Source organism: Stylophora pistillata, chromosome 5, assembly GCF_964205215.1.
Source record: "Stylophora pistillata chromosome 5, jaStyPist1.2, whole genome shotgun sequence".
Taxonomy (NCBI): Eukaryota; Metazoa; Cnidaria; class Anthozoa; order Scleractinia; family Pocilloporidae; genus Stylophora; species Stylophora pistillata.
This window is the reverse complement of record NC_142523.1, coordinates 9,724,992-9,749,157: the sequence shown is the minus strand read 5'-3', so window position 1 is coordinate 9,749,157 and position 24,166 is coordinate 9,724,992. Positions and strand designations below refer to the sequence as shown.

The following is a 24,166-nucleotide window of genomic DNA, read 5'->3' as shown; positions in this document are numbered from 1 at the left end:
GAGCGACAAAACTGGTTTAGACGCACCGATGGATAGAAATGGCGCGCTTTGCTCGCTGAACCGTGCAAAGAATAAAAAGATTGTGGATTAGTCGCGATCTACCAAACGAGCAGAAAGTGCATGGAAATGATTTTTTTCCCTTGAGGATGTCTTTTATACCACAAATGCTCGGCAAACATATCGCGCCATTAATATCACAATTAGGCTAATCATATTTTTCCGCGCAAAAGTTATTTTTTCCTATACGCATTCCTCAAAATTTACAAAGAAATGTCGGATTTTTAACAAGACTATTTACACTGACGTAAATCGATGTCAAATATCTTTTAGAAATAAAACTGGCTGTGCACACTTGTGAGTAAAAATGGCGGTCATTTCTTGCAAGAGTACGAAGAATAAAAGAATGAGGTTTGGTTGCAGTCCGCTAAACTTATACAAAAGCATGATTATTTTTTAATAAAAAATTTATTTTCAAAACGTACATAAATAAGTTCAGGAAAAAAGGGCTAGCTCAGTTTTCACTTCGACTTTGGTGAAGAAGAGTCTCCTAACGTTTGATCTTCTGGTCGCACGGTTATTCTGCAGAAAAGATGAACGACTTCGTCCTTGCCTTAGTTCTTCTCGTTAGCATCTGCTCGGCCGCTAGAGTGCCATTTCTTCGTGAGACTGAAGGTAAGAACCTTTTATTTAGAGTTGGCAAAGTGGTAGATATATTTATAGATCCTCACCCAGCGCGCATAATCAGCCTAGTTGGCGCCTTTCGATCAGTAGACTTAAAGTTCGAAAAAAGTTAAAAGGTTCCAAATATTTTGGCACTCTATGAAGGTTTTGAAGATACAATTTTGACTAGTGTTAAAATCCGAAGAAAAAAACTAAAGCCTGCATTTCTGCACTTCTTTTTCTTTATCCTACCGATATTTGGCTAACATAGGCTGAGACCGTTTTGGCGCGCTTCAAGTTAGTGGAAGAAGAGGAAAAACTCACCACTCTCATCCATTTTCTTAGTTTCTATTTTGACGTAGATGTTAAACATTGTCTCAAAATAACGTTAGCGACGATCAAATAATTTCTCTTAATGTCATAATTGTGTTTTTCTTTCGAGTTGAGACATTTTGCGCGCGCACGCGCAATCGCAGAGGTTTCCCCGCCTTTTTTCTTGACATGATTAGGCGCACAAAATGATTCCTAATACTCTTCATATATCACACAGTTACTAGACATGCATGAATGTTTTGTGATGAAAATGATTGCCTTGACTTGTTTTTCAATTTTGTTGTGAGTTGAGACGTTTTACGCGCGCTCAAAAATCGATCCAAGGCAAACAAATCGGTTGGCCACCACTATTTCGATGGTGTACATTTTCGAAGTAGATCTAACTTACCTTCAAATGACGGCTAAGAACAAATTATTTTATTGTAATTTTTTTTTAGTTTTTGCTGGGATTTGATTTGATTTGTTATCATTTACAGGTAGAAAACTATTCCTGAGGTGTCTTAAGCCAGCCTTCGTAAAATTTCCAAAAAATTAAATATTGGAATGGTCCCTGAGTGGGCAACAAGCGAAAAACAAAACAGCAGCATCAAAAACTAATATGTAACTTTTCTAAATTCTACAGCATTCGGTGGTTTCTCACAGAATCATGGGGGGGGGGGGGGGGGTGCATTGAAAGCAATTTTGGCCTGAAGAGCGCCGGGGATTTTAACCGAGCCAATCTTCAAAAATGCAAATGCTTAGGAATTGCCCGGGGAGGGGAGGGGGGATTTTGAAGTTTAGAACTGATCGACGCATAGTTCCTAAAAGTGTGTTGTACTCTTCATATATCACACAGTTACTACACATACATCATGAATGGTTTGAGATAAAAATGATTGCTTTTTGATTCCACTGATTTTGATTTTCCGTTTTTAAGATGAAATTAGAAGCTTTCCGAAGCAAACGGAAAGGGATATCTCAGGTAAATCAGTCCGTTGATGTGAATTGAACCCAGTCTAGTCAAATGAGTATTTTAAGTAGAGCGAAACCTGGCAAGTGGGAAAAATTCCTATCAAGGGTAATTGTGTTCCAAAAGATATACGAAGGGACCGTTCATTATTTTGCGGCTAAGAGGGGATTAGAAGATTTTGCTTGTTTCACGATAAAATCCCCCCCCCGTTCTTTTTTTACTCTTATGATCCTTTCTTATTGGCAGTTGATTAGAAATCAATTTTCTATAGCCCCCCCCCCCCTCCCTCTTTAAACTCTCTTGGCGCAGAAGGATCAACCCTCTGGTTCACCTGAAAACCATGTGATCCCCCACAATCCTTCATTCAAGTACTTGTGATTTCAAATCGACTTGCGCTGCGTCTTATTTCGCATGGAATTGAACTCCACTCTCTTTCATTATTTGTTCACTATTTATTCTCCTACCTACGTATGATTTTTCAGAGTTAAATGAAATTCAAATGGACGGATCTAATTGGAAACGCGGTGAACGTAAGTTGTACAGACTCTACCTAGCTTTGTTAGTCTTGATTTTTTACAATCGGCGATTTGTATGTAAAACTTACATCACCAATCAGGTGAAATGTTGGAAACTGTATGTTACATTTATTAGTCTTAAAACTGGTGACATCATAAGTGAGTTCGTTTGTCTATTACTTAACCAAACAGCATGTATGCAGCACGTATTTTATCGCCCCAAATATGGCGCTGTTCCACGCGCTTACAATGAGACGGTGTGTTTTTCGTGAGAGTTGTGAATGGGAGTTAACTGAAGTGTAATCACAGGGGGCCCAGACAAGCGGCGAGTCTGGTTTTTTATTCGCAATATAAAGGTCGGCACACACGAGGGGACTAGTCCCTGCGACTAGTCCCAGCGACCAGTTTCATGCGACTAGTCCCTTCGTGTGAACTACACATTTCTGTGGTCGCAGGGACCAAAATTTGGTCCCTGCGACTGGTCGCACGAATTCAAACTGGTTTGAATTCGTGCGACCAGTCGCAGGGACTTGTCGCATGAAACAAATGTTTGTCCCTTCGTGTGAACTGTTTGTGCGACCAGTCCCTGCGACTAAACGGTAAATAAGCCAATCACGGGTCAGTAGGATGCGTGACCTCTGGTATTTGTAAACATTGCAGTTTCTATGAATTTTCCCTGACTTCTAGATTTCTACAACTGAAGAATAAAAAACTGTTTCTACTTTTGTAAACATATACAGATGTCTTGGAGCCGTTTTGATGGAATTTTTACCCTATTTGAATCTGTGTCTGTTAAAAATAATAATAATAAAAAAAAACGGAACACGTAAAAGCATGAATAATCCGACTGAATAAGTGTAGTTCGTTTGCGTTGATGTTTAATGGTGCTACAATGAAAAGTTACCAAATTTTAATTGTTTTCGGGTAACGCTCCAGACTAAGAAACATCTTTTGCCGCTTAATTTTCCTATGTTCTTGTGCAATTGAGTGCCCCCGTGAGAACGCCTTGAGGGACTAGTCCCTGCTACCGGTCCCCTCGTGTAAACCCTTCAAAGACTTGTCGCCGGGACTAGTCGCACGAACTAGTCGCAGGGACTAGTCCCCTCGTGTGTGCCGACCTTAAAGGAATGTATGGGAGAATATTATGGTTAGCCAAATGTTGCAAAATTCAACAACTTGCATATTTTTATTCAACAACTAATATTTATGCTCAACAAAATATATTTTTATTCAACAGTTTACAGTTATATTCAACATTTTATATTTATGCTCAACGACACGCATTTTCTTTTCATATTCAACCAAGATTATTTTCATTCAACAACAATATTTATTCAACTTCAATAGCTATATTTATTTTACTCAACAAAATTAATTGTTCAACTTCAATAACTTCAATCCAAACTTGTTACTCAACAAAAACAATTATTCAACTTCTACCATGCATAGTTATTTAATGACATACCTTTTATTATGACTAAGTGTTCGAAAGTTCCCGGACATTCAAAATATCGTCATTCAACAAAATTCCCCGCCCCTACCCCCGAACTACCTCCAAACATGAAACCCATTCCTTCCAATACAAAGATTATGGTTCATTTGTCTCTCCTGTTTATCTTTGAGGTGCCATGGATGATTTAATGCAACTGAGGGCCTCTTTTTTCCCTTGTGAAAAGAAGATGAAGAAGAAGGAACTGGGGTGCCTGTGGCGGGAAAAGATGGAACGATGCCCGGGGCGATAGAATTTGTCATCTTTCGGCTCGCAGATCTTGCTGAACTTGCTATAAGGTCGTGCGTTCTCATTAACAACGAGGTATTACTTCCCGATCGTTGAAGAGCGATCTCATTTTGAACACATTCTCTCACAATTTGTGTCAGTTCTTCCCTTACATCATGCCCTGATCCGTCTTTCAACGCCATCTCTATTCATGAGCATTAATGGTCGGGGCACTGGGTCCGCAATACAGCGTATTTAACTGGGAACTGGACGGGGATTTTGTTGAATGACGATATTTTGAATGTCTGCGAACTTTCGAACACTTAGTCATAATAGAAAGTATGTCATTACATAACTATGCATGGTAGAAATTGAATAATTGTTTTTGTTGGGTAAAAAGTTTGGACTGAAGTTGAACAATTAATTTTCTTGAGTAAAATAAATATAGCTATTGAAGTTGAAAAAATGTTGTTGTTGAATGAAAATAATTTTGGTTGAATATGAAAAGAAAATGCATTTCATTGAACATAAATATAAAATGTTGAATATAACTGTAAAATGTTGAATAAAAATATATTTTGTTAAGCATAAATATTAGTTGTTGAATAAAAATATGCAAGTTGTTGAATTTTGCAACATTTGGCTAACCATAGAATATTGAAGAGTCTTATTATCGTAAACTTATATCATGAAATGTCTGAGTTAAAGCTCAAAATAAATGTAAACCTACCTCACTTGCTGTGTATTGTCGTTTCCGTGGCTCTAAATGGCGAATTTGAGCGATTTGGTGGGTATTGCGTCGACACGTTATAAGAAGGAGACAAGGATAGAAAGCTCATTTTCGACCGCTCTAGTGCGAAGCCGATTTTCACCCAGAAATAAGAATTGCCCGTCTTCCAAATAAAAAACCAGATAAACTGAAAGGTTGACGCTTCTTCTCGTCGCATTCAATCGAAGATCCATTCAAAATCCAAGCGCTAACCACCAAAACATTTTCGAGAAATGTAGCTTTCGAAGCGATCAGCATCCGCAGCCCCGATTTCGTGTGCCAAGGAGCAACCGTCACGCTGTCTGCCCGACGCTGATTGGATGATGCTAAACGATGCCCGATTACAAATGCCTCATGTGGGAGGGGAGTCAGGGACATGTTCATGCCAGCGATTCATCTACTGACTAGCCTGGTGTGAAGTTTATGTTGCGTGAGGGAAACCCGACACGATGGCTCACAACAGGCTAGTCAGTAGATGAATCGCTGGCGCGAATTGCCCCCGACTCCCCTCCCACATGAGGCATTTGTAATCGGTCAGAGAAAGTAGCAATACTGCGTGTTCTCCTTTTTGTTAAGCATGACAGCTGGTGAAATAAATTTCCAACCCTGGGGAGCATTCCCCTCACCTGTTGAATTTTCAGGAATTCCAAGCAGTTTTATAGGAAAATTCATTACTTTACAAGGGAATTCTGCATCGAATTGTACACAAAAAAAACTGCTGCCATATCAGGTTTTCAGTGAAATTGAAGGTGGAATTCACAAGTCATGAGATGGAATTTCCTTGATTCACAAATTATTGAAGAATTGGAAGCATAAGGGAGACTGCACTACTTACAGTTGTTATGTATTTATAGATGTGAAACGTCATGTAAAGTGATGAGTTGTGTTTTGATGATTTTCAGTTCTTCTCATGAAAAGAAGGCAAAAGGCAGCATGGAAGGCAAGCAGATCAATTCTTGGTGATTAAAAGGCATCATTTTTAAAAACAAAATAATTATGATATAGAGAGACCACAATTTTTAATTTATAGCAGATATTTATGTGAAGGTGTAGTCTGATCGTCCAGGTGAGTGTAGTCCTGAGAAGGACTGTTGTCGGTGGCAGTGACTGACGTTTCGACAACCTGTGCGGAAGTCATCATCAGAGTCAAGTGAATGATTGTTGTCAGTAGAATGTTCTTATTCCAGTTCGTGTGAAATGATCGGTTGGTTTTGCCGTGATGTTATTGGCTGTAAGACTCAAGTGACGTAAGTCGGTCGTGATTGGTCTATTTCGGTCTGTCGGTAAAGCTAGGTTGTTCTTTTTCGGTCGTTTGTGATGTTTATGTCGTGAATGAGTCGTTTGTATGGGGCGGGTAGTTGTTGACATCTGTTTAGGGGAGTCTGTTCTAAGTTAGTAAACCAGCTTTCCAGAGTCAGTCGTTGAAAATAGTCAGTGCTGTAGGTTAGGCATTGCGCAGAGTCCCAGTCAATGTTGTGGTTGGTAAGTCGATGGTGTTCAGCAATGTGATTGCTGACATCACCTTTCCTCGTCGCCTGTCTGTGTTCAGTCAGTCTTGTTGTGAGGTTTCTGCCAGTCTCACCGATGTAGGAGGCTTGGCAGTCGGAAGATGATGATGACTTCCACACAGGTTGTCAAAACGTCAGTCACTGCCACCTACAACAGTCCTTCTCAGGACTACACTCACCCGGACGATCAGACTACACCTTCACATGTTACCCCCGGGTTCAAACCATTTACTGCAGCAGATATTTAGTAATTTACAAATTAAAAATAGGGAGGAAGTTCAGTTTTATGCTCCAGAAAAGTATAATGATATTATATCAATCATTATATAGACACCTATAAAATTACGATGCTACCTGTTGCTGTATTGAAATAGGGAGACTAAACTAGCTTTCTGAAGAGTTTCTCTCAATTTTCTTTAAATGCTATCATAGATACCACTACCTTAGGTGTTGTTAAAGACAGCTAAGTGTTGTTCAGTTAAGTTTGGATACTATTTTTGTCATCTTTTGGTGAGCAATGTTAACAGTAAGGGAAACAGCCGTTTTTTTTTTTTTTTGAAGCACATTTAGAACCTTTATGGTATAGAGATATGTGATTTGAGGAGCATTCTTCTCCTTTAAAAGAGATAAACTGAACATTTATTAATTAAAATTATTTAATATTCTTAAGGTAATTCTGATCTGAGCATCTATTTATACTGCACATTGTTTTTGCATGGCCTGACTATCATAACCATTAATATATTTTTCAGGTTTTGGAAGGCGATCAAAAGGTTAATCCACAGGAAGAAGTTAAAAGGAACAAAGGTACTTTTAATTCCAAGAGGTGAATTGAACACAACTTCATAATGTATTATGCAACTCTCCTCAGAAGGCATTCTGTATATTGAAAGAAAATGTGGAAAAAATCCCTTAGAGTCATTTCTGATTAAAAAAAAGGCAGATAAACTCTGCACTGGAGCCAAGTGACCCACCTACTGGGAGATTATCCTAGTTTCCTTAGCGTGAAACAACTAGAAGTATCACGAACTACTCCCCCCCCCCCCTGGATGAGATGCTAGTCCGTTGCAAGGTTATCACCCAGCATTTCATCAGGCTTCCCTGTTAATTCTTCAATACTCAATCAGTCTCCCCTCAGTTCTGATAGAAAGCTATTTTCTCCATTGAATCAATGAAATGGAACCCAGGGAGAAATTGTTATGGCATGAGTAGTTGTTTAGCTATAGGGAACATGTTAAACTCTCCCCTCAGTTCTGATAGAATGCTATATTCTCCATCCAAATTGCCAAGTATTCTGCTAAAAGAACACACAGCGAGAATTGTTTGTGGCATTAACAGGGCTCATGTTATTTTTCCTTTTTTTTCTTAGTCTTTCAAAAGACTGTCCAAACTGTAGAGCAAAGGCTCAACTCAAGTCTGCTGTACCAGTGAAGGTGAGATAACAGTTAAAGGGGTGTAGAATAGACTCCTAAGGTTATTTTTACTGGAACACTAACTTCTCTCTCTTTTTTTGTCGAGTAATACATGACAATTTGGAAGGAGAACCTTGTAGTTTATCATAAGTCAATCAGGCCTTTTTTTTTTCTCAACAGTTTTGCTTGCCCAACTAGTGAAAGTCTAAGTGAATTGTACTTGTATCTTGTAAGACATATTCTCAAGGTCAGCCTTAATGTTTTGACAAAGTGTGACATCCCAGAATAAGGGTGCAGTTTTTAAAAGACTGTTTCAGTCTATGTGCTCATGGTCTTAGATGGATTCTATGTGAGTTCAACATGCTGAGCTGCACTTAATTCTTATTCAGATGTAAACAGCTTTTTTTTTTTTCCATTTGGCTGTGACCTTTCCAGTGCTGACCAGAAACAAGAGTTCAGTTTTTATGACAGTGGGTAATTATTGAGCTTTTTGTTTGACCTTCCAGGTGTTAGACACTACAATAAACAAAATAGCAGATGAAGTTCTTTCTCCAAAGGAACTGGGAGAGAGGCATCTAAAAATTTAGGTAAGCAGTGATTTGAAACAGAAATCTTCAATTTTTGCTGTCCAGGTTAAGTTTTGTATTTGACCTTTGACAAATTCTGGTGAACTGAAACATGTCTTTCTAATGTAGCATTTTTCTTCTCTTTCAAACAAAAGTAAAGCAGTTACCTAACAATTATTCCCCTTTGTGGAAGTGAACATGCAATGGTGGATCCCTGATGAAAATCTTTGGAGGATCTTTAAAGATCATGAAAGATCTTCATGAGGACCTTTCAGGATTCTCTTGTGGATCTTCATGAAGATCCCTGAGAATTCTTTGAGGATCTTCACAATTCTTAATCGTTGAGATCCTCAATGATCTTGCATTCTCTTGCCAAAATCCTCAAGGATCTTGCATTTTCTTGCCAAGATCCTCAAGGATCTTGCATTTTCTTGCCAAAATCTTCCAAGATTTGGCATTTTCTTGCCAGAATCTTCAACGACCTTGCATTTTCTTGCCAAGATCTTCAAGGATCTTTCATCTTCCTGTCAAGATCTTTGAGGCTCTGGTGTGGATCTTCAAGGATCTCCAAAAAGTCTTGTCAAGAATTTCAAACGTCCTTTAAAGATATTGGTATGAAAATAAAAGATCCTTGAAGCTCTTTACAAGAAAATAGAAGATTCTTAAAGATTTTGGCAAGAAAGTGAAATATCCTTGGAGATCTTGGCATGAAAATAAAAGATCTTGAGTTCAAAGATCTTGGCAAGAAAATTAAAGGAAAAAATTAACCAGTAGTACTTTTTTATGTTATTTCACTTTCCCTTATAGGAGATGAGCAAAGAAGCAAAAATGAAAACTCCAAAGAAAGTTGTGCCTACTTCATCAATCAGGTCAGGGCTGGTTGTTGTGTTTTTTCGTAAAGGCAACTTTGACTTAACATAAAAGATAGATCATAAATTTCTTCATTTAAGATTTGGTTTGATTTTTTTTCAGTGTAGTGATGTGAAAGTGAATCTGATCAAGAAAGTAGTGACAGTGAGAATTACTCAGAAGAGGTACTGTTGATTTTTTGATTCAAGTTGTTTTTGTCACCCTGTATTTGGACTATTTGGTAATCTTACAAATGCTCAAAGTTCATCCTTCACATCTCCTCTCGGCTCCAGTCTGTACGAGTCGTTAGACCGAGAGGGATTGTGACTGGGTCTAGGGAAAGGGCCGAAATATCTCAGCAAGGATATCAAGAGCTACAGGTTACTGGAATTGTTACGCAGGCTGCCTGCTGGTTAGAAGGGACAGAACGGCTAGTGTTTGTATACGCTAAGCTCTCTCTTTTGTCACACTGAAAAAATAACGTGCTGCATAGTAATTGAGTTAGGGTACTGTGCGTTTTCTGAAGTGAAAATATGATTAGTTACGCGTATTTTACCAGGAAATTGTTTGATCGTGTGGTCTGATCATCCAGGGGAGAGTAGTCCGGATAAAGACTGTAAGTTGTAATTGGTAATGACTGACGTTTCCACGATCTGAGCGTAAGTCGTTCTTTGCATGACCATCAGGCTACACGATCAAATAATTTTTTTGCGAAAATCAGGATTTTGATGATTTGATTATTTTTTACTTCTTTGTTCAAGGAGTCTGACTACTTTGATTATTCTTACGGTGTCGAGCATACGCGCAGCGGACGAGCACAGTGCAGAACTTGCGGCAGCCCCATTCCAAACAGGTAATTTGTTGTTCCTAAGAATAAGTACCAGCCCCCCCCCTTCCCCTCCCTCCCCCGCCTGGTCCATTACACGAGGGTCTCCAATGGTGGCTTTTAACGGCCTATGGTAAAAATTTTCGCAAATTTACGGCTGACGGTTAATATCTTTTCATTGTTGTCACCAGAAATTGTTTTTACGGTTAACTTTTCTTTCGCCTAAAGATTAAAACTTGTCAATTTGTACGCCTGACGGCTTACGTTTTAGGCCATTTAACGGCTATCGGTTTACCCTATTGAGGTCCTTTTACACCTGAAAGCCGAAAGCTAGCAGTGGAAGGACATTTATTGAATGAAAATATCCTCTTGTAGAGAATACTTATGGCCCACCGATTGCGCAAGACCGCGGTTTGGGTTAGACCACGTGTAAATAACTTGCCCCGTGTGTTTTAATCACAGGACTCTAAGGTGGGTTGTTTCGTTCACCGATCATGGATATCGTCAGTACAGGCAGAAGCATTACCACCGTTTGGAGTGTTATTTACCTCCTGATCATGTGACATTTGAGAGGGTAAGTTGATAAGTTTGGTGAGGTGCATAAAAAGTAACTCATTCTTACTACACTCACGTGAGACATTCAATGTGGAAAGGTTATTTAGAATAAGTCAGTCAGTCTTGCAATATACACATCCTGACACAATCTCAACTTGTGTTCAGTGAAACTAAGGGTTCTACGAAAAGAACCTTTGCTACGCCAGAAATGAAAAACCAACAAAAACCCATTTTTTAGATGTGCCCAAAAAATATGTGGAAACGTATTCCTCATCTAAGGCAGCAGCACAATGCCCCGAGGAAAGGGTAAACTTACCTCGTTACACTTTTTTTACCAGAAAAAATTCAGTGATTGTAATGATATTTTACGGGGAGGTCGAAATCGAAAATTACAACAAATACAAAGAAATAAGATGATCAAACATAGGACTGACCGACCGAGATAGACTTAATTTTCCCGCGAAATGCTTAAAATTCCGAAACTTCCACAATGCCACGCAAACCTCTTCAACGTGCCAACAGAATATAAGTTTCAGACTAATTCGTCCCCGTGTCACTCAAACGTCAGAAATAACATTTCTCGTGCGCCTCACTCCCAGACTTCCGTGCGGCGCGCTTAAATCGATTGTTTAAATTTTTTTTCTTTTTTTCATGCTCTAAACGTCAGCTTCGAAATTTGTCCTATGGTGGCCAGTTGCCTTTATCAACTCAAGTGATAAAACTAAATTACACTTACGGCCATGTCAGACAAATCCCGAGCTCTCTATCAAGAACCCACGATGAATACCGTATTACTTCGAATGAACGCCGCGGCGCTGATTGAATTTTCCTCGATTTGGGCGCTGCGTTTATTCGAGGGCGGCGTTTATTTAATATGCTGTTTATTTAAAAAAAAAAACAAAAACAAAAAAAACAAAACAATACAACCAAATTTAAAAAGTAGAAAAAGAGATAACTTGTCTGGCTGTACAGATCAAACTTTAGAGATCAAACTCAAACTTGCTGCGCTTGTAAACGCGTAAGAAATCAGATCAGTTCGATGTTGCGGGTGTTTTTCGGACTTATAGTGCCAGAAGAGTTCACGGCAATGATCCCAGATCTGAAGACTACAAACATTTTGGTCAGGGAGCTGAATGAAATGGCGAATAAGTATTCACATTTTGAACTGAAGAATATCGTGATAAATGAAAGAAAGTATCCGAGGCTGACTTAAGACGATTGAGCTGCAATCAAAACAGTAATCTTGTCATTTTATTGTTTGTTATTTAGGAGAGACATAAGATGCGCAAATAAACATTAAGAAATTAATGAAAGGGCTGGTTAATATTGTTTTGCACTATAATTATTTCTTTTTCTAATATTTGAATAAACGCCGCACCCTGGATGCGGCGTTTATTCGAAGTAATACGGTAACTACCTATTAACGTTAGGCAATCAGCCATTAAGACTCTAATATTACGGCCAGCCATCTCAGTTTCGCCATCATTTTAACAACTTTCTTTCTTGATCTATTGTAGCTTTCTATCGCAAGTGACCTTTCAAGAGCTGACAGAAGACTTGTGACGGAAAGACTGAGAGAAAGATGAATTTGACATAATGAAAAAGAGAATAATTTTTTTTTGTATCGAAGTACGTTAAAACCTGCTCAATTGTAAATATGGTAGACAAAGGTAATTGTTAGCGTTTAGAGAAGTCGTTGTTGAGGAGAAGTCATATGGACGATGTCATTCTTTAATGAAATAAATTTTTCCCCATAAACTTCAAATTGTTTGTAGGTGTAAATGCCTGTTACAGAATTTGACCCCACTGCTAAGTCTCTCTCGAAGGACACCTCTGTAAGACACAAAATTAGAAAGGATTCCCGCGCTGTCATCCAGACATTTCTCTGTCACACCCCATGGATATGAGAACTTGTTTCCAATGAGAGGAAACGTTCCAGAACGCTGTTATACTTTACTTTGTTGTTTTTATGTTTACTATGTTTTTATGTTATGTAATGTTGATAGCCTTGTAATAACTTTTATGTAAATTTTCTTGTTTTAGCATGCATCTTTGCTTAAAAACAATAAAGACCTATTATTATTATTATTATTATTATTATTATTCTCTTGAGGTTTTGTAGATTTGAACGGCTTTTAGCGCTAAAATAAAAGATATACTTGACTTTTGATGGGAGAAAATCTTTTTCACGTCGGATATATTTTTCCCGCCAAAAGACTTGTATATTTTTTTTATGAAAACTTGGTACAATTCAAAAGTGCAGACATGTTTTCCAGAGAGGATTTCCTCGCCGAGAGACTTTTTTTTCGAAACTATATTTTTGCTCATTTAAAAGCGCTAACCTTTTGATCATGATTAACCTCTACCAATCGGTTAACTTGTATAGAAAAAGGAAAGTTATTTTTTAAACAGCTGGTTTTAATATGTTACTGGACCGAATAGATAGAAAAAGGGGGAATGTAAGGAACACTCTTCTGGTTGCCATGGCAAACAGTCGTCGCTAACAGAGTATAAATGAGACTATAGAGAATTGATTGCCGATCAGGGTGGTATCATGTGAATGCAACAGAGCCCTGTGGAGGGGGGGAGGGAGGGATCAGGTAAATTACACTGTGACATTACCAAAATCCTCCGACCCACCTACCCAGGGGATAAATAATGACAGTACCTGAATCAAACGAGAAACTGTGCATGCCGATCAATTGTCATATCTTGTTACTCAATTTTGACACATTCTAAATATCCCTCATTGATTAACCTTGATTGAGTTATTCCCCCTGCATAATTCGGTAAGTTTAAAAATTCACTTACATGGCGTTTTGTTTCTCATTTATGTTCCGCCAAAATCGATGTACTTATTTTCAAACAAAAGTTTCAGTCATATTCACCTGCAGATTTTTTCCAACGGAAAAAACCTCATTTAAAGTAAAGAAGAAGCAAACAAAAAGAAAGAATAAAACCAACAAACAATACTTACAAAACAAACTCAGAATCAAAAGAGCCAAGTCACAAAATGAATTTTCGCAAATTAAATGCTTTAAACTCTGCAAGCGACAACTGATCCACCCCTTCCGTTTCCTTGAAAAACAAGTGATCCCCAAAACTCTCGTGTCTCATATTGCTTGTACTTGTGATGCAGTAACCGAAGTCCTTAAAAACAATCTTTATTTTGTTACGTGCACGAATAACCAACAAATGTCCGCTAACAAAGCATATATGAAAATAGACTCCCGAGTACGATATATGGCACGCAACAAAAATGTAACGACAAGCAGTTACCCATTTTAACTATTATTTAATTAGTTTTACATTGTCTAATTTACTTAGGTTAAAGATTAAGTTTAGCAGTTCATAAAGCAGGCTTACAATCCTTCATGCCGTGTAAGTGTTCGTCGTCTTGATCAACTTCCAATTCCAACATCCGCCGACTGAAGACCACAGCGCTTGGCTTTCTTGATTTATCGCATTCTATCCTTGTACACAAACTCTTCCGGAGGACTCCATAGTAAACTCTGTATTCTCTATCTTCTTCCTCTCTCGACTATCGTCTTTTTCATCTCTTTCCTCTCTCCGGACATCGCAAGGTCAAAAGGTCATAGCCTCGTCACATCATAGCTTCTACAACTTCAGTCAGCAAGCCACGAGGGTAAGCCCTCGGGCAAATCTCTTTTTTATATCTCACAAGCCAGCTTTTATACATTTAATTTAGTTATCTAGAATGTTCTTTTACTATTTATGGCGTATTACAAGTTGTACTATTTTTGGAAACTGCTGAGTCACAGTTCTAGAAAATTCTCGAAACAACACATTGCGTGACATTGACCTTCGCGAACTTTCTGGACAATTCCGATCCTTGTAACAATTTCTCCTGATGACATGCCGTCACTCCCATGTGCTTTCCGAATATTTATCTTAACCAGCATAATGGAAAAGTCCACATGTCGAAAGGCTATTTCAAAAATTGTTGGCAGAACTTTAGAAATAAATGACAAACCATTCATCGCAGAGATTGGAAATTTAGAAGCTAGTTTCTCGCCTACTGTTGTGAAAAAGGAATTCATGATGGCTGCTTCATCATGGTCTTCATAGAGCAACATTTCATTTTTATTTCTGACTAGCCAATTCTCTTGCCACCCTTCTCTCTTCTCGTTATTTGGTTCATGATCTTCCAAAGATCCGCACACTGGCAACCTTTCTTCCTTGCTCAGTATCATTTCCGCAAGGAACAAAGCTTACCAATGTGCTAAGGAAATTTGCAACGACAAATGTAATTAAAAAAAAATACACCAACAAGGGTTACCGAAACTTCAAAGTCTTTAATTGATCTCTCAATTGTGAGTGATAAAACAACATTGTTACCTAAAGGCAGGCCGGAGTATTCGACACGTGTATTGCATATCACAGATTGATATATACAGTACCAAAATGATCATCTAAAAATCTAAAAAGCAAGTTATGGCGTGGCTAGGATTTCACTTGTACAAATTTCTGTGCTCCTTAGGTAAAGTGGCTTACACCGCTACTCTATTTTGTGTATCAGCAAGCTCGTGTTCATGCCACGAAAATGACTGACAAATGGTGTTTGATTAGAGCATTGTGGATTCTACCCATTCGCACGTTTTTTCAAAACGGAGTTCTGTGGTTTACGGTTTTTTAGGGTTTATTGTTCTAACATCAAATCTTTCCAACCATCAAAACGTAACACAAAAACGACACAAATGCCGCCACATAACTCCTTTAATATTCAGCCCGAGCTAACCTACTTAATGGAAGATTGTTATTGGTTTTATCGCCTTCAGTCATAAAATTATAATACATGCAGCACGCCAAAAGCTATTACTGTTCATGATTTAAGTGACTAGAAATAGGAACAATTTTCAGATTTTAAGGGATTACTTCTGTCCGGCTTATTGGAAATTTTTTTTGCTGTTTCTCAAATTTTCTCCGTTACAATGCACCACCGTTGGGTGTTGCTTGACTTAATCTGTGTGGGTATGCTGTAAACTGAAGCCTTGATATCTCTCTTTGAACTCTTAACTTCGATTTGTTCTTCACTTAAATACAATTAACGAGCCTAACGTGGTAAATAAACTACGAGTTTATGATCATTGAACTTTATGTGTGACTAATATTCAGTTCTATACTTTCATAATGCAGCATATTCAAAACAACCAGGAGCAAGTCTCCATGGTCACGAACTCGAGAATCGCAAATCTAGCTTTCGTTTTACCAACAGCTTTGAAATGCTCTACATTTCCCGTTGATGTAAGTGAGCCATTTTTTTTTTTTTTTTTGAAAATCCATTGCTTAGACATCTTCCGACTAAGGTTTAAACTTTCAGTATGTTGTCCAAGTTAAAATAAGGAACATTTTCTCTTATCACGAACAGGTCCAGGACTATGTGTTCTCTCTCTCTCCTGATGCAGCCGCGCAAGTGCATCCAGAACGACTCTCACTTTCTTATCTTCAGCGTCAAAGTTCTTATCATAAATCTCCAATGCAAGATTAAAATATTTCTTGGCTTCCTGAATCTAACCCTGATGAATGTGCACATCGCCCAGGTTTTTGTATGTATCTGCTACCTTGACATCTTCTGGACCAAATGTTTTAAGACAAATATGCAGCGCTCGCTCGTGACAGTCTTCTGCTTGCTTTACGTCAACCAGCCGCTCGTAGACAAGGCCAAGATTATTGTAAGACTTTGCGACATCTACATGCTCAGGTCCGAGCATTTTCAGTTGAACATCCAGTGCTCGCTGGTGACAGTCTTTTGCCTGCTTTAGGTCACCAAGCTGCCAGTGGACAAGACCCAAGTTATTGTAAGGCATTGCGACATCAACATGCTTAGGTCCGAGCACTTTTTGTTGAACGTCCAGCGCTCGCTCGTAAAATTCTTTTGCCAGCTTTAGGTCACCCAGCCGCCGGTGGACACCACCCAGGTTAATGTAAGACATTGCCACATCAACATGCTCAGGTCCAAGCATTTCCTGTTGAATATCCAGCGCTCGCTCGTGAAAGTCTTTTGCCTGCTCTACGTCACCAAGCTGCTTGGGGACAAGACCCAAGTTATTGTAAGACGTTGCGACATGAACATGCTTAGGTCCGAGCTTTTTCAGCCGAACATCCAGCGCTCGCTCGTGACAATCTTTTGCATGCATTAGGTCACCCAGCTGCCAGTGGACAAGGCCCAGGTTATTATGAGACGTTGCGACATCAACATGTTCAGGTCCGAGCTTTTTCAGCCGAACATCCAGCGCTCGCTCGAGACAATCGTTTGCCTGCTTTAGGTCACCCAACCGCTCGTGGACTGTGCCCAGGTTATTGTAAGACGTTGCGAGATGAACATGCTCAGGTCCGAGATTTTTCAGCCAAACATCCAGCGCTCGCTCGAGACAGTCTTTTGCCTGCTTGAGGTCACCCAGCTGCGAGTGGACAAGGCCCAGGTTATTATGAGACGTTGCGACATGAACATGCTCAGGTCCGAGCTTTTTCAACCAAATATCCAGCGCTCGCTCGTGAAAGTCTATTGCCTGCTTTAGGTCACCCAGCTGCCTGTGGACATCGCCCAGGTTATTGTAAGACGTTGCGACATCAACGTGGTTAGGTCCGAGCTTTTTCAGCCGAACATCCAGCGCTCGCTCATGACAATCTTTTGCCGGCTTTAGTTCACCCAGCTGCGAGTGGACAAGGCCCAGTTTATTATAAGACCTTGCGACACCAACATGGTCAGGTCCGAGCTTTTTCAGCCGAACATCCAGCGCTCGCTCATGACAGTCTTTTGCCTGCTTTAGGTCACCCAGCTGCTCGTAGACAAGGCCCAGGTTGTTATAAGACGTTGCGACATGAACATGCTCAGGTCCGAGCTTTTTCAGCCAAACATCCAGCGCTCGCTCGTGAAAGTCTTTTGCCTGCTTTAGGTCACCCAGCTGCCTGTGGACATCGCCCAGGTTATTGTAAGACGTTGCGACATCAACATGGTTAGGTCCGAGCTTTTTCAGCCGAACATCCAGCGCTCGCTCGTGACAATCTTTTCCCTGCTTTAGGTCACCCAGCTGGGAGTGGAGAAGGCCCAGGTTATTATAAGACCTTGCGACACCAACATGCTCAGGTCCGAGCTTTTTGAACCGAACATCCAGCGCTCACTCATGACAGTCTTTTGCCTGCTTAAGTTCACCCAGCGGCGAGTGGACAAGGCCCAGGCTATTATAAGACATTGCGACATCAACATGCTCAGGTCCGAGCTTTTTCAGCCAAACATCCAGGGCCCGCTCGTGACAGTCTTTTGCCTGCTTTAGGTCACCCAGCTGCGAGTGGACAAGGCCCAGGTTATTGTGAGACGTTGCGACATGAACATGCTCAGGTCCGAGCTTTTTCAGCCAAACATCCAGCGCTCGCTCGTCAAAGTCTTTTGCTTGCTTTAGGTCACCCAGCTGCCTGTGGACATCGCCCAGGTTATTGTAAGACATTGCGACATCCACATGCTCAGGTCCGAGCTTTTTCAGCCGAACATCCAGGGCTCGCTCGTGACAGTCTTTTGCCTGCTTTAGGTCACCCAGCTGCTTGTGGACAATGCCTAGGTTATTGTAAGACGTTGCGATATGAGCATGCTCAGGTCCGAGCTTTTTCAGCCAAACATCCAGCGCTCGCTCGTGAAAGTCTTTTGCCTGCTTTAGGTCACCCAGCTGCCTGTGGACATCGCCCAGGTTATTGTAAGACGTTGCGACATCAACATGGTTAGGTCCGAGCTTTTTCAGCCGAACATCCAGCGCTCGCTGCTGACAGTCTTTTGCCTGCTTTAGGTCACCCAGCTGCGAGTGGACAAGGCCCAGGTTATTATAGGACGTTGCGACATCAACATGCTCAGGTCCGAGCTTTTTCAGCCAAACATCCAGCGCTCGCTCATGACAATCTTTTGCCTGCTTTAGGTCACCCAGCTGCTTGTGGACAATGCCTAGGTTATTGTAAGACGTTGCGATATGAGCATGCTCAGGTCCGAGCTTTTTCAGCCAAACATCCAGCGCTCGCTCGTGAAAGTCTTTTGCCTGCTTTAGGTCACCCAGCTGCCTGTGGACATCGCCCAGGTTATTGTAAGACGTTGCGACATCAACATGGTTAGGTCCGAGCTGTTTCAGCTGAACATCCAGCGCTCGCTGCTGACAGTCTTTTGCCTGCTTTAGGTCACCCAGCTGCGAGTGGACAAGGCCCAGGTTATTATAGGACGTTGCGACATCAACATGCTCAGGTCCGAGCTTTTTCAGCCGAACATCCAGCGCTCGCTCATGACAATCTTTTGCCTGCTTTAGGTCACCCATCTGCGAGTGGAAAAGGCCCAGGTTTTCATAAGACCTTGCGACACCAACATGCTCAGGTCCGAGCTTTTTCAGCCGAACATCCAGCGCTCGCTCATGACAGTCTTTTGTCTGCTTAAGGTCACCCAGTTGCTTGTGGACAAGGCCCAGGTTATTATAAGACGTTGCAACATGAACATGCTCAGGTCCGAGCTTTTTCAGCCAAACATCCAGCGCTCGCTCGTGAAAGTCTTTTGCCTGCTTTAGGTCACCCAGCTGCCTGTGGACATCGCCCAGGTTATTGTAAGACATTGCGACATCAACATGCTCAGGTCCGAGCTTTTTCAGCCGAACGTCCAGGGCTCGCTCGTGACAGTCGTTTGCCCTCTTTAGGTCACCCAGCTGCGAGTGGACAAGGCCCAGGTTATTGTAAGACGTTGCGACATCAACATGCTCAGGTCCGAGCTTTTTCAGCAAAACATCCAGGGCTCGCTCGTGACAGTCTTTTGCCTGGTTTAGGTCACCCAGCTGCTCGGGGACAAGGCCCAGGTTATTGTAAGACGTTGCGACATGAACATGCTCACGTCCGAACTTTTTCAGCAAAACATCCAGCGCTCGCTCGTGACAATCTTTTGCCTGCTTTAGGTCACCCATGTGGCTGTGGACAATACCCAGGTGACTATAAATATGTATAATTCGTAATTCATTACTTGGGTTTCTCAACTTGACAATTGCTAAGATTGCTGTGAAGTAGCTTCTTGCAGCTGGATATTGAGAGTGCTCGCGGCACATATTTCCGAGGGTTGTAAAGACTTTAGAATAGTTCTGCAGAGTCAACATATCAATTTGAGAAACTTGAGATATTCCGTCTTCAGAAAACAAATGTTCGACTTCTGTAATCACTTTTGCCAGGTGAGGAACAATTTTTGTTCCAATAACTAGGGAATCTTGATCCTCGAATTTAGAGAAGGATGAAAGAGCCCTTAGTATGGATTTTATTTGCTTATCCTTGGCAGATTTCTTTGTTACTGAATTAACAACGTAATGGACGACTCCATGCACTCGAATGTAAACACTGCTCTCTTCTTCGTCAAACAACAACAATGGGCATCGACTTATCTTTACCCCAATCGCATCTTTATCTTCCAATTTCTTTTCCATTTCCATAATGTAGTTGGCGACAATATCTATTAGTATTGGTTGTGGCGCACAAAGAGAGAGAAAAGTAAACAAGTGATCTACAACTGTGTCGGATCTCATTATCTTTTCCAAGGCGAGTGCTGTCGCTGTGGTCATTGTTTTTGAGTAACTTGGGTTTGTCTCGGCAAGAATGTTCTCAGTTGTACTTCGGTGCCCTTTTTCAAGTTTCTTTAGAAAGTCAGTCCAGCCGAATTTTGAAGCTATTTTACTATCCCGAACTTGTCTTACATAGATGGCGGCGCTGGCTAAAGCCAGTGGCTGGTAGTCCAAAGTTCGTGCAATTTCTTTTTCTACCTCGTTATCAGTGACACCAGAAAGGAGCCTTAACAAGGAGCTGGCATCATCAGGCAGCAATCCTTTGCTTAAAGAGATGTGCTGAATAAAAGAGCTTTCTAAGGGAATAGAGTTGGTGTCTTGTGTTGTTATCAGCAACTGGCCCCTCGCCCATTGTTGGTGTCCTGGACCTGGCAAATAAGTGTGTACATGAGACAAACTAGTGACATTATCAACAACCAACAACCACGACGTAAAAAGCCCGATTTTCGCGCTTACCAGGGTATTGAGAATTGCAATTTTTTCGTCTGCGTTCAGATATTTGGAATTACGAGTGTCTGTAACTGAGTAATCTGGACATTTACACTGTCGAGCGAAGGAGGCATACGATTCCAAAAGTGTTTCTGAATTTTCGGCATTAAGTGTCATGACAAATGAAATCGCAGCGGGAGTTTTTTTGCCTTCGTCGAAAAATCGCTTGGCTACTAGTCGGGCCAGCTGAGATTTTCCACTTCCGGGGTTTCCGGATAAGTACAAGGTGCTTAAGCTGTCATTGTTGTCCTCTTTGAGTGTTTTGAGGTGTTGTGTGATTTTATCAACCTCCGATCTGCGAGGGAAGACATCATGTGTGGGTTCAGGAGGGAGAATACAAAATGGGAAGACTTCGGTTTGCAACTGTTCTTCAAGTGTCTGTCGTTGATTCTCTTTTTCTTCGAGTTGTCTTTCTTTTCCAACAAGTTCTTCGTATTTTTCTTGAAGTTTTGTTTCCTTCTCTTTGACGTCTTGTTGAAGTTTGTTAACTTTCTTTAGAACATTTCTCAACTCTTCCGTTGGGAAACTTGTCTGAGTTTGGATTTCATGGATTTTGAAAATCGCAAGCCCGAGTGCGTGAAATGCAGTATTCACCTTTGAAATCGCATTTTGAAAATCTCTGTTGGAGAGTTGGCCTCGTGGCATGTGCGCAAATACTTCGTTGCGAAATATCCTGAGGTCATCCACATTTGATTTTACAGTTGGACGGAGACCGCGGATGCAATCGGAATGAAGAATGGCATAAAACAGCATGGTACAATCCCATTCCGCTCTGTCACCATTGGTCATAGTTGTCAAGAGACGGGCGTTTCTACTTCTGTTTCGTGGGGACTCACCGTTCCAAAAGTCCATTCCATTTTTCGGTTCATCTTTCCATTCTCCCAGGGTTCCCTTGTAGCGATTGTCCCATTCTCGTTTGAAGATTGTTCGAAGGCCTTCAGTTAGCACATCGGTGACAATGTAACAGATCCTGTAGTAATTCAGCTGCTCCTCAGTATATTCCATTGGAGCGGCCATATTCAACCAGACCTTATACAAAGGCAGTGTCTCCATTAGTCAAGTCATTCAGTTGTAAAACTTAATTAATCTTCTTTGCAATTGAGTACTTAGAAATTTTCAACCTTGTCTAACATTTACTACGATTAATAGTTGAGTTAGATGCGGGAAAGGTTTGGGGACGTGGGTTTGACCGTAAAGTTGCCACGTCAGAATTTTATTCGTTTGATAACTAGTCAAGAGTTCAGCGTCGCTAACGGCCAAACTTAGAAGGCCGCCAAAGAAAGAAATCAAGCGATACCTCGTCTCTGGAAATGGAGCTGGTTTCCCATGAAAAAAACATGATTTTAACCTCAAAAGTTTGTCACCAAGCCTTTATCGCTTCTCATTCAACTGAAAATTGTAGTATGTATTTGTTAACTGATAAGTTTGTGTTCACTATGGAATTAGGAAAAAAGAAATAAGAAATATATACTTTATAGATGGGTTCAGTTTCATGACGATTTTCCACGATCTTTAAAAGGGCAAGTCTTGAAATGGAATCCTTAATGGAAAAAAGACAAGAAGACGCCCAAAAAACGCCTCACAGCAAGATGTTCTGGCTGAGAGGAAACACTGGGACCACATCTGGTGGCATGGACCACCCTTGTAGGGTAACTCAGGATTGTACGAGTTGGAGCAGGGAGATTGTCAATGGCCTATGCTCGAGGAGGAGCCTGGACACAAACTATTTGTTTAAAGAGAGTATCTGATCAACTGCGCAGCTACCCCTACTTTAACCGAACAACAGTCGACTGATGAGAAGTTAAGGTTAATGTTGGGTTAGGGGAGGGGTAGGTGCGCAGTTGTTCAGGTACTCACATTGATCCAAACCAACGCGAGATTTAGGGATGAATTAGACTAAACTGAAGATATCGGCGACATACTATGACTTTGAGAAAGATATAACTGTGTATGAATAGTTACGAAATTTAGTGTTTTAGTGGTCCTGGGGACCATTCTCACACATCGTCTAAGGGAGGGGAGGGTGGAGAATCTTGGAGGATTGCGTGGTTTTTAGGGAGGAACAATCGTCTCCGATGGAGTATAAAGCGGAAACTGTAGAAAATTTATTTCCAATTCATCGCTAATCAAAGTGAGGATCATTGCCAGGCTTAGAGAAACTGTACACCCACCCTTCCCAACAACAGTCAACTCGTAACAAGTAAGAGTGACTGAAAGGTTCATTGGGGGAGGGGTAACCTCGAAGTTGCTCACATTGATCCAAACAGATGCGAGATTTAAGGCCCGTTTAAACGGTTTTAACATTTCACTAACATTCGTTCCACAAATGTTGAACGGATGTTGAGCAAATGTTGAACGCAAAAACAAATTTGTGCCGAGGTCTTTCAGAGGCCCTTAAAAGTTCTTCAAATGGTTTTTTAAAGGAAAAGTTGAGTGGAGGTTGAATGAAAGTTTGAACTGATTTAAACTTGATTCAACACGCTTTTAACGATGTTTTAAAACTTTTTACGTTTTCAACAATGTTGGACGACCTGTTCAAATGCACCGAACATTTGGTTGAACAAGATGTTAAGTGCATGTCGAAGCATATTTTGAAACCATGCATTTAACGGGCCTTTACAGATGAATTAGACCAAAATTGAAACTATCGGTCACATACTTATACTTTAAGAAACACCTAATTGTGAATTTATAGTCACAAAATTTAGTTTTTGAGGGGTGTCCGACAGAGTATAAAGGGAGGACTATATAAAATTGACTTCCAGTTACTCGCTGATGAGGGGAGTGGGGATCATAAGAATATTGTAAAGCTTTATGGGGGGATAAGGTAAATTGTAATGTGATACAATACGGTCATTTTCACATTCCCACACAGATCAACGATTTCCTCGGCCCATCGCGGAAAGAAGAAAGGTTTGAAAACACACAACTTTAGAAAAATTAAGGAAGCTTTTCTGGCTCTGCATTTTATAAAACAAAGATCGAGGCCGCGCGAGACAACATGCCGCTTGAACGACCTGGTACTGGCTCGGCCGATCCCAGCATTCACTTGGACGCAGTATTAGCCAAGTCGAGTAATTACTGGCAACGCATTACCATTAATTAATTTCATGGAATCGACATTCTTCAAATGACGTCAGTTGAATACGATTTACATTTCCTAGAATGTTTAAATTCAAATTAAAAAAAAAAATTCCGAACAAAACTTTTAAAATATTTTAAGGTAAGAAAAGCTTTTAAGAGCAATTTAAGTCGTCACATATAACACTGTGGTTCATCGATCTTTTCTTCCTTTCCGCGCATCAGTGATCATACCGAGGCCGTTATAATCAATATCTGCAAAATTGTCTTGAAAAACAACAAATAACAGCCGGCACTAGTCTGCAGAAATCGTTTCTGAATTTTATTTATCATATCCAGTCACTACCGAGTAC

At 40.5% G+C, this 24,166-nt stretch overlaps 1 protein-coding gene and 2 long non-coding RNA genes across 4 annotated transcripts; 2 read left to right on the top strand and 1 right to left on the bottom strand.

Annotated features, from left to right (window-relative positions):
* Window positions 1–2,306: 2,306 nt before the first annotated feature.
* On the top strand, window positions 2,307–9,301 carry LOC111319440 (uncharacterized). Of its 2 annotated transcripts, none has more exons than XR_016001705.1 (6): window positions 2,307–2,472; window positions 5,846–5,902; window positions 7,204–7,258; window positions 7,821–7,884; window positions 8,370–8,450; window positions 9,237–9,301. It is a non-coding gene; the product is annotated as an uncharacterized LOC111319440 (long non-coding RNA). The 2 variants fall into 2 exon arrangements; XR_016001706.1 differs by having other exon boundaries at window positions 7,204–7,277.
* A 1,267-nt stretch (window positions 9,302–10,568) lies between these two features.
* On the top strand, window positions 10,569–12,753 carry LOC148730169 (uncharacterized). The gene is made up of 2 exons (XR_016001707.1): window positions 10,569–10,678; window positions 12,177–12,753. It is a non-coding gene; the product is annotated as an uncharacterized LOC148730169 (long non-coding RNA).
* Window positions 12,754–14,955: 2,202 nt separating this feature from the next.
* LOC148730168 (uncharacterized) lies at window positions 14,956–22,019 on the bottom strand. The gene has a single exon (XM_088761227.1). The coding sequence runs from the start codon at window positions 21,783–21,785 to the stop codon at window positions 17,799–17,801; it is 3,987 nt and encodes a 1,328-aa protein (XP_088617353.1). The 5' UTR covers window positions 21,786–22,019; the 3' UTR covers window positions 14,956–17,798.
* Window positions 22,020–24,166: the final 2,147 nt, after the last annotated feature.

Excerpts from the sequence above, each read along its gene's own strand:
- LOC148730168 (XM_088761227.1), bottom strand. The coding sequence starts at position 21,785 with ATGGAGACACTGCCTTTGTATAAGGTCTGGTTGAATATGGCCGCTCCA.